Below are 11,597 nucleotides of genomic sequence, written 5' to 3' on the forward strand. Positions count from 1 at the left end.
CCCCCCTTTATAGTCTTTCTACCCTTTCCAAATAGGTTATCAACTTTTCCTGAACCCTTCTAATACCTCCTCTGTAGGGCTCACTTTTGTACTGGCTATCTAAAACGTTAAGAGATGAGCACTTCAGAAATGTCCCTACTTCCAAAGTTGTCCTTTTCAGTTGGAGTTAAGCAATTTCCATAAAATATTAAGAAACATGATGGAAAGGCCACCATATTTGAGGGGATTATGAATTCTCTTCATCAATATACTTTTTGTTCTTATTTAATTTTAATATGTTGTCTATTAAGTACATGTTTTGAAACGTGGACACTCCAAAAATTATTATTTTTTGAATACTTTTATGATACAAAAAATAAATATATCATTAATATCCTTACAAATAAAATGGACTGCATCATTGTTTATTTCGATGCAAATGATAATTTAAAGTAGAAAAAATTATTTTTTGAGAATAATTGAACCTTTAAATACTTAAATTTAACTAAAATTTGCTATATGTCTGGTCAATAATCACGTACAAAGTGTTGTGCATTATTATTGATTTTATTTACTTTTATTAAGTGGACTTTGGGAATCTTTTGAATCATTAATGTACATTTTACCTTTAATTTACAGCACTAAAAGTTTTTTTTGCGGTTAGGTGGAGGCTTGTCCTTATTGGAAAATATTTAACCTAGAATATACATACATAAAAAATGTTGTCCATAAAATTACTAAACCTAGTGTGGAATGGAGTAATTTTATTTATGAATCGCATGTTTTTAAGTTTTTTTATGTTTAGTACAGATCTCTCGAATGATATTATTAACTGCTTTTCAAAGGAATGGGGGGGGGGGCGATCCAGATAATCATATGGAAATTGGCACGTCTTTATAATTCGAATAATATCGTCGATATAGTCCATAAATACTCAAAAGGAAGACCCTTCTTTAAAAATCTTTTATCGCCAAAAATGTTGGAAAAGACTGACTTTGAAACTATAACTTTTTATGACACTCATAGAAATTTCATTTTTAACACCCAAAGATTTATTTTCCGTCTGAAGCAATCATCTCTAAAACACGTGCCTCTCACTCCATGGTATATGAAATTAAAATCGAGGAATAAGGAATACCCCGAGATTAAAATAATCACTGGAGCATTTATAAAAAGGTTAAGCCTTCCTCCATCTTGGTGTAAAGTGATTGCACATTCTCTAGTGGTGATCAATGATAGCCAAAAATTCACGGGGCAATTTCAAGTATCGAATAATTTTATCAAATTTCATCGTCACTGCAAAGATTAACTTTTAATAATACAATTCATGCTTTTAGCGATTATCCTGTTTTAAACATCGTCAAGTCTTTTATCATTGTAAATCAAGATTCATTCAGAATTTTAGTCCAAATTTTGTAAAGGGATACATATTATTTGGCATGGCATCTAGAACATTTTACAGTACAGAAGAAAAAGCTATCAGTGCTAGTATTTTAAATGTCAGACCCTATTGGCCTACGGAATATGGAAGAAGAACCAATTGACGCATTTCTCACATTAGAGCAATTATGGTATCTGCTACAGTAAGGTATAATGCATTTAAACTGAAGATACCGAACCTAACGAACGATTCATCGTGGAGGTACGCGTTTGAATTAATAAAATACTTCCCATCAACTTCTGCTAGGCATTTGAAAATGTTAAAACGTATTATCAACTATTACAAGAAGCGGGTCATGAAGTTGGAGGTCCTAGAATAGTTAATTTTTAATTTTTTTTTCAACATTCTTTATTTGGTTTATATATCATATAGAACATACATATACATATATAAATAAACCGGAACAATTGCATAAAAATTACATAAATAAACATTATAGTTTATACTTAATGCTCCGGTGTAGAATTTCAACTATATATCAATCTTTGAAAAAACAACAGTAAACATGCAAATTAAAAATTATGATAAATATTTGTTAAATTTTTTGAAAAACCTGTTGAAAATACTTCGATGATTCTGTGAAGTTGATGGAAGGTACCTGATTTATTTCCTTGCAAAATTCCATGACTCACATCCTGATTTAGGAATTTTATTTTCATTGTGGGAGATACATAGTGGGCTGAAGCTGCCAAGAGGATACTCTCAACTCATCCTCCCGAATAGGCTGATAGTTAGTCAGTAGGCTGGCGATGAGAGGCTTTACAATTAAGAATTGCAAAGTCCAGAGTCCTTGTTACCTCAGAAGTTCCACCCTTCATCTTTGAAATGTCAAAAAGAACAAGACCTTTAACATATTTATCTTCCCCATTCGTCAGCCCTTTTAGATTTATAGATAAAAAATATTTTAGGACATAGATGGCAGGGCAGTCCACAAACGCATGAAGTGTGTTATTATATGTTTTTCCACAGTTCTTGCAGGGCCTAGTATATTTAATATAAGCTGTGGAGATAAACTTTTTATCATCATTTATTCCCCTCCGGAAAGACACAACTTTTCTTTTCCAGCCCATAGGGAGGCCCAAACACTTACTATGCAGCTCCCAGAGTCCATTTACAGCTGGATCAAAATTTAGGGGGCCATCTTAACGTACCACGGGCATGTCATTCAATAATATTTTGAAGAATTAACAAGTGGAACTCTTATTCTACCATCGTTGAGCAATTCTTCTGAATTTAAATTATGAACAGTTAAAATATCTCGTGTGATTGCGCGTTCTTCTAAAATTGAGGGGTCCTTTAAATTTTATTTTATTATAAACTTGAATATTTAAATGATTTTGATTTTTGTTTTTGTTTGAAGTTTATATATATATATAATATCATTTCATTTAATGATTAGTAATTGATAATCAATGCAGAGTAATTTAGTAATTTAGATCTTTAAATAGGAAATTAATTTTAAACTATAATGTTTATTTATGTATGCATATAATAACGCAAATTTCCTGTTTGTATTTATTTATTTAATTAAAAACCTTTCTGAGCAGAAAAAAAAAATCTCAATTCCTTTTAGCAATGCTATTTTTTATAGACAAGGCCGGAAAGAAAATGTGAGTGAAATGACTGAGACAAATAGAAACACTCATGCTATATGGGTAATTGATATAAATAATTCACTTGTGCAGAAAGTATTTAACTCATTCAATAGTTGAAAAAAAATTCGGAACTGAGGGCTTAGCCCATATTATTTTTAAAAAATTTATCAGATGAATGCTACAACAGGATAGCTTATATATAAGTACTATATACTTAAATTTTCCTATGTTCCTAAGACATGGAGCGAAACTCGGGTCCTTTTCTCACCCAACCCCAGTAAAAATAAGGTTTTCATCATCTAAAAGCAAACAGACCAATTACCCTAGCGAACTCTACAGTTAAAGGACTAGAAAGAGTTGTCATATCAAATCGTTGAAGCTAAAAGTACAATTAACTAATCAGTTTAGTTTCCAAAGGGGAAAATCCACAGATTCGGCAATTGGTAAAGTGGTTGATAATGTAGAAAGCGCCGTTTTTAATAAAAAGCATGCCATAATGTGTTGTTTTTTTTTTTTTGGATATAAAGGGAAATTTCGACAACCTTCCTTACAGTGCCTTGGAAAATAATAGTATTGACCCATCCACAATTCAATGGTACAACCATTATATGCTAAACAAAGAAATCACCTGTTCTCAAGTGGGAGTAACTTTCTTCTTCAATCCAACAAAGGGATGTCCTCAAAGGGGAATCCTATCGCCATTCGTATTTACTGCGCCATTCAACACATTTTCAACAAAGGGAGGGGCATTACTAAAAATTGGTTTTTGCAGATGAAATAACCTTGGTCATTACTGGGATTGATCTTACTTCAATGGCTGATATAATTCAAAAGCAAATAAGCAAGAGGAACTTTTGTATATCTCAAATAGATATCCAGTTCAGTGAGTCAAAGACTAAGAGGATGTTATATAACGTGGTACGTAAAGTGAGTTTTCGCTAAATCAAAATAAATGATTCAGCAATAGAGTGGGTGGATCAATACAAATACCTTGGTGTTATAATTGACCAATGACTGGGATGGGGTCTTCATATTGATCATATCGTCAAACAAACCAAAAAGGTATTGTTTGCTGCAAGAAACTTAGTTGGTTTCCAACGAGGCCTCCGGCCTATATACGTCTAATGGATTCGAGAGGCATGCTTGGAATCAGTGGTATGTTACGGGGTAACCAAATAGGCGACTTAGATCATAGACAAACATGGAAACATCAATAAGTTTCGAAGTGTCAATAGACTAGCCTGTCTCTGGATGTGTAGAGCGATGCAATCAACACCAACAAAAGCAATGGAGATTATTTTTGATAGAGAAACTTTACACCTTAGTTTTACAAGACATCCGATGACAACTAGATTAAGAATTATGGATGATGTTCCAATCACATGGATTGCACAGTCATGAAAAAAAGGAGGAAAACCCCTTCTCAAACAAAATTTAGATAAAATAATATACAAATTTGATACACCCTTAGAAAAAATAGTTCATACACCTTATAACTGGCCTCCTTTTTGAACTATGAAGAAAAGGCCATCTGCAAATTCTCAATGTATAAATGTGTTCACTGATGGATCAAACATGGAAGATAAGGTTTGGGTATGGCTGTTATAATTCATTTCGGACGAATCTATTCTTGACGACTATGGAAATTTAAACTGGTATAACACAGTGTTTCAGGCGGAATTGGAAGAAATTTTTCAAGCATTGCGAGCTCTTGTTGGGATGGAAAAATATTAAGGTTGTCCAGTGGTTTTTATAGAGATAGTATGGCTGCCATAGATTGTCTATAAAAAAAAAGAAGAAGAAGAACCTTTACTAGACAACCACAAAGGACATTGTCTGAGATTGACAGATTCAAAGGTTCTGTAAACACGTCATGGGTAAAGTACCATAACAATAATACGGGCAATGAATTTGCGTATGCACTAGCTAAAATGGGATTTAAACTGACTGGAAGTCCCACTACTCACTGTTAAAACGGAAGAAAAATAATAATAATTATGTTTGGTTGAACGAGTGGCATGGTGATTCAAGATGTCGGCAACCAAAGTACTTTTTTCCTCGTCTTTGTGAGGGATAGAAATATATATAAAAAGAGAAGAACATCAACTAAAAAGGTTTTAAGTTTTGTTACTGGTCATATTCCTTAAAGAAGACATACATTTTGTTTTTTATTGCTAGAATTCTTGCCACTGGTCGTTTTGGAGATGTTTTTATAGAAGTTTGTGATTTTGACAGTAATCGCTAACTGTCGTGAAATGAAATTATGTCTGTTGACTTTTACTTAAGGAGAGGATCTTATTTTCATTGTGGTGTGTTTACCTATATGTATGTTTCATTTATTTTGACTTTATGTTTTGGTTTGGACGTGGCGTTTGTTTTAAGTCTTTGATATAAGTATCCCCTTTGAGATTTTATTTTATTTGTAACAATGTAAGGATTGCTTTTTAATATAAAATATAGCTCAACTTCTTGGATATATGCTATACGCAAGGGTTGCTGCATTAAATTTGAGTTTCCGTGACCTTAGAATGGATGTGTCGTCGGATATACTCCAGGGGTAAGAATAGAAAATATTAACAATATTGAACAAAAGTCAAGAAAAAAAAAATCTGAATGATTTTTTTTACATCATATATGAATAGCATATTTGAGTAAATTATAGCACATTATATTCAAATTCATGGAAAAAATAAAGACACCAAAGAATTTTTGAGCACTTTAAAACCTTTATTTGATTTAAGATACTTAATATCCCCGATATGCCTCCTTTTAAAATAAAATGCTGAATCATTTATTGGGACAATTCACGTTGACTACTTAAAGTACAACTTGTGGTACTTTCAAAGAGTTGACTAAACTAATTGTTGTTTGCGTTCGTTTTGACGGGCCACATAAAAGGAACTAAAAATTGAGATCTCAAGCTTCAAGAAAATATTGATAAATGGCAAAGTAAGTCATCACTTTGAAATCTAGCAACAAGTATATAAAAAACAACGAAACATGCATGGAAAATATTATTAATCATTTATTACGCTTAATAAATAGGTATTTTAAAACTTATTATAGATCTTCAACTTTCTTTGTCAAATCATTAGGATTATAGCACCATTGCTTGACAATGGGTTTAGTAACTTTCTTTGGGTTTTTCTTTGTGTTGACACACACTTCTTTTGGAACCTTGACACAATTCTGTTTGGGCACCAATCTGGAGAAAATATATTGCATTAATGTAAAATTTTGTAAATTTCTTCATAGAAAGTATTTACCTTGGGACAAGGGATGATTCCATGCGGCAGTTCTCTTCCGGCTCAAGATCACACTCTTCTTCTGGGACGTTTTGGATTTGAGTTCTGGATTCTTCATGACAGATTTCCTCTCCTGGTTTAGTATTGCAGTTGCTGGGAGCACAGACTTGTCTGGGGACTTTTTTGCATTCGACATCAGGGTGAACCTTTTTGATGTTTTTCTTGACCAAGTCACACTTTTGAACAGGCCACTTTTCGCATTTCTCTTTGACGGCAAAGGGTTTATCAGTCTCTCCTTGATCAATGTGGAAAAGCTCTACAGTCACGTTTTGGCATCTGAGTTCCTCTACCATTTTACATTCAGGTTCGTCTTGTTCGAGCTCATAGGTCTTGTACTTGGTTTCACAATGGTTTTCGTATTGAGTGGAGCAGACTTCAGGTCCTTCAATTCCGTCTCCACATTCTTTGACGTATGGAGTGTGACATTTCTTTACTTTTTCAGTGTGGGGCTAGAGAGAAAATAGACAATTGGATCTAATATTCTGCCATTCTTTATATAATACTTACAACAGGCTTGAAGGTAATGTGGCAGTTCTTTTTGAAGTTGGTTTCACACTTCTTTTCAGCAGCTGAGGCATAATCCGTGATATATGTCAAATGACACTTTTTCTTGAAGCTATGATGGCATTCCATTCCTCGCTCATAGACGGTCTCCTCAACTTGAATCACTTTGGGAACACATCTTTGACCATCCTTATTAATTTCTCCAGGAAGATTATTGCCATCCACAAAGACATTTCTTGTGATGTCCTCTACATTTCCAGATGAGCCACCACCTTGTCGTAAAAGGTTGATAAGATCCCCTTGACCGAAATTTCTTTGGGCCTCAGTTTGAGCATAGAGCTGAGTAGTGATAACCTTTAATAAAAGTATTTAAAAATAATTGTTTTTGTATCGTTAGGGATTAATGCAATCCTGAAATATTGGCCTACCAAAATAATTATTGGTTTAATGTTCATGATTTCTGTATTGAAGATGGAATAGTATTATTATTGCTTTTTGTGCAAATCTAAATCACCACTGATGATATCCATGATTTCTTCCTAGGCTTTTATACCTTTGAAAAAAACACAATAACAATAAAATGCATATTTGGTTGTATGCCTGTTCTTAATTACCTTTTTATTCCCGTTAACATCTTAAATCCTTCATACTTTGTTCATTCAGTTTGAAATATTCCCTTGTCGATGATACTCAAAAACCATATTGTTCTATTTCAATATTGTCTCATGAGTTTATTATTTGAGATAATATCAAAGTAGAACAAATTGATAAAGTTTGAAATAAATTCAAAATAATTCTACCTTAATTATTTTGAATTGATTGCAATTTTTATCTAAAGTATTTTCAAATATATTATGGTATATAATAGTAGTTTTCTTATCTTATTATCTAAATTTTTATAACACATTTTCTCCTAATTTTTGACCCATTATAGTTTATCGTTAAAATATTATTAAAAAATTACTGATTTGTGTGCAAAATTAAATTTAAATATAAATGTTTTCAATTTGACAAATATATTTTCATTAGCCTTCCATTACTTCTACCCAAACATAAAAATACAATTAGTTATATAAAAATTTCTTTGCCATTAGGGCAAATTGGTTATATTTTTTTTCATTGTATTAATACCTGTAAATTAAAAATCTAAAATTGTATTTGGATAAATAATATTATATTTTGTATGCCGTAAATGATAGACTATTTCCAAATAATTATTATTCAAAATACACTTGTTCCCAACAGAACACATTCAATTCAAAATTATGGACTTTAAAACTGCAATTTCTTCCCTTGTAATTTTAATTATCAATGCTAGTTATAAATTATATACATCCAGAGGCGGTTGAAAGATGATGCTACCCTATAAAATGCCCGAATATGGCGAGCTACTTCTCATCACTTTTGGAAGATACCGTTCTGTCATAACAAGATCTCTATACTAAACACTCTTTATAATTATTTGTTGTTCAAAACTCCAAAAGTTGCACTTGCCAAAATCATATATTCGAAAGGGCTAGACATTGCAGCTTCTCTGTAGGTGAAAAAAGACCGTTCCTTCAAGATCTTCTGAAACAACATCGAACTAAATAAGAGCTTAATATCATACTGCATAAATTCAGATACTAAAATTAACTGTGTCATTGAAGCCATCAACATGCGGCTATTCTAGGCTCTACAGACTCTCAGACAGAGAAATAAACATTTGATATGGCACAATGGCAGTTCACAAAATCAAACATCTAAAATGGTTCTATGATTTACGATAACAGGAATGACCTGTAGTTACCAAGAAATAGTTTGCACGCTACATAAATCATTTTAAGATATCTGCCTTTAAAATAACTAAATGTTTCTAGCTAGTCCAAAAAAAATCTTCTCGCTTTATGAATTTTTAATGTCCATTCTAACAATAGGAATTAAGTGAATGTACTCAGTTGTAAATATTTAATATCCAAAAGATAATATTTTAACATAAATTGTTTCCTTATTTAACATAATTCGCATCGGCCAAGTCCATCTATTGTATACAAAACCAAAAAATGATAATATCTAAGATCCTATCCCTGAAAGTAGATCAATAAGTATGACATTCAAATTATAGGTTATTTCAGACCATTATGGAAAATCTCATAGTTCTAAAACTTTCTTTCCAAGATCTTCAAAAACAGCAAGGAATTGTATTTTATATTGCCGGGTATATATCACAATCATTATTAATACTCCAATGGACACTTCAACGTAAATGAAAGCGAAACTTCTAAAACGCTTCTATGATTTACGGCAGGTTACCGAGAAATAGTTTGCATAGTACTAACATTAATTTAAGACATCTACATCTTAAATAAGAAAATTATTATAGCAAATATTATAACTAAAAGTGAATTGTTCATCGTCCTATCAATATTTGGTGCTTATTCTAACAATATATGCATTTAGTGAATGTACTCAGTTGTGCCACAGTGACAAACTTTGTATTGAACAAATATCCTGTGGATACTACTTAAACGTAAATATTCTCCTTATTTGACACAATTTACATCTTCAAGTCCATCTAGACAAAGCTGAAAGAAGGATAAGATCTTTAACCTTATCCCTAAAAGTAGATCAATATGAAATACAAATTGAAACCATTATGGAGAAATCTCCACTTTCTCTAGAGGATTTTCAACACCAGCAAGGTGTAGTATTTTATATTGTCGGACATATGTACATATATTAAAACCATTATTTCAAAACTTGATATGTCTGAACATCTCTCTTGCTATCTATCTCGGATTATATGGTATTAAATAAGTCACTTTAATAATCTCTTACTGAGTGGTCCATTAAAAATTGAACACTTTGACATTTAAACTTCAACAAGATATAATTTATTGATTGACACTAGAATTTAAACAAAATAAATACTATAAATAGATGTTTAATTGAGCTCTCTTAATTATTAATATAGCTGTCCTTAGTTGCATTAAGGGCTTCCCGGAGGCGGCGGATGTCCTGGCACCCGATGCAGATATAGTTCTCTGTCATGGCATCCCAGTGCTGGCTGACAGTGGCTTTGAGCGCCTCGGTGTTTAGATGACGAACACTACAGGCCTCCCCCTCGGCATCTAACCAACAGGTGTAGTAAAGGTAGTTGGTATCAGGGCTGTAAGGGGGCCAAAATTGTCAAAAAAGAGTTCAAAAGAACTTAAAAGACTAATTTAAAAGAGTTTTGCAATAAAGGAGATGGGGTTTTCCATTGCTGGTGTCAAAAGTGACCTCTCCACTCTCACAAGGATTTTTCCATCCACTTTTTTGACCTCTCCACTCTCAAGGATTTTCTAGACAGTCTAGTGTGAAACCCCAAGAATTCTTGCATTGGCCACATGGATTTGAGGGGATTGACCTGGGTTTTTTTTTTTTTTTTTTAATGCTCTAGTTCCAGAAAATCGTCTATCACGTTCAGATGTCATTTTCTCGACTTGAACGTAAGGCAGAGAGCTCAGATTTGTTTCGTTTTATAACTAAATGTTTAGGCTTTCATATATCTAAATATGAATTAATTTCAATCCACTCAACATTCATTAATTATTAAATTAGTAAGTGTTCAGATAATTTATCTTGCCGGGTATATGTAGTTAAAAGCTTTAAAACTATATTTGTTGTACAAATATTGAATTTATTTCATACTTAAAAATATTGTTTGTGTTTCTAGAATAAAATAGTTAAGGGACACAACACAACTATCGTTTATTTATCAAAAGCTATGATAATATCTAATACTTAATGTTCGTGGATGAAAGGCACTTTTGGGGAAGTGAGGTACGATCTTGTATTTAGTAATGATCAGGGATTTTTGTTAAGACGACATGAGAGACACTTATAAACATAGATGAAAATAATAATATTTCATGGGTGCTTGCAGCTGATCTAATAGCACGTCATGACAGCCTAGCTTATCTTATGTCAAACATTATTCTAATAGTAAGGATTACCCTGACATTTTTCAATTTATTTAACCTTTTCATACCGGCAGAACATATTTCATGTAACTCTACTGTGAAATATGCACTTACTTAACGAAAATCCTATTGTATTTTAATAACAAGAAAGTGTGAAAGTTTGTTATGATATAGGACAAAAATACATAATTGAATCTTTTGGCAAATATTTATCTACATAGTTTGAACATAAAATACATTCAATTATATTCTATGTTTAATCAGTATATGCATTATTGTCATGACTTGGAAAGGTTACAATAATTGTCAGATAGTTGAGTCATGTTTGGTCAAATCCTATGACTAAAACTGTTTTTATATTATTATTATCCTCAGTCATGTAAGGTAAATTAAGAATTCTTTATGCGTCAACATATAAACAAGAAATCAAAATCAAAAAAATCCCAATTAAAATACATGCCAAAAATTTTGAAGATATATGTAAGATTTGTATTCAAATTTGTGGGATGTGTTAAAGTACTCAATAATTGTAACTATAGTTTAGAAACTTAATTTGATTTAAGAGACTTGATTTTATCATGATCAATTTCTCAATATTTTATTGGTACGAATCATTTTGTACACTAAAAGTGCAATATGTAGTTTGTTTTTTTGTTGACAGTTCACATTTCTAAAAACTAAAAACAGAATGAATCGTAAAAAACTCATGCATTATAATGTGAAATGAGTTTGACAATCTTTGTAATCCCGCAACAAGTATATAAAAAGCAACGAAACATTCTTGGAAAATATTATTAATCATTTATTACGCTTTATAAATAGGTATTTT

General features: G+C 31.9%; 1 protein-coding gene across 1 annotated transcript; it reads right to left on the reverse strand.

Annotated features, from left to right (window-relative positions):
• Positions 1–6,018: 6,018 nt before the first annotated feature.
• On the reverse strand, positions 6,019–7,329 carry LOC121119842 (uncharacterized). Its single transcript, XM_040714645.2, has 4 exons — positions 7,253–7,329; positions 6,828–7,178; positions 6,282–6,769; positions 6,019–6,220 (listed from the first exon to the last, which is right to left on the reverse strand). The coding sequence occupies exons 1-4, from the start codon at positions 7,277–7,279 to the stop codon at positions 6,076–6,078; spliced, it is 1,011 nt and encodes a 336-aa protein (XP_040570579.1). The 5' UTR covers positions 7,280–7,329; the 3' UTR covers positions 6,019–6,075.
• Positions 7,330–11,597: the final 4,268 nt, after the last annotated feature.

Source organism: Lepeophtheirus salmonis, chromosome 6 (assembly GCF_016086655.4).
Source record: "Lepeophtheirus salmonis chromosome 6, UVic_Lsal_1.4, whole genome shotgun sequence".
NCBI lineage: Eukaryota > Metazoa > Arthropoda > Copepoda > Siphonostomatoida > Caligidae > Lepeophtheirus > Lepeophtheirus salmonis.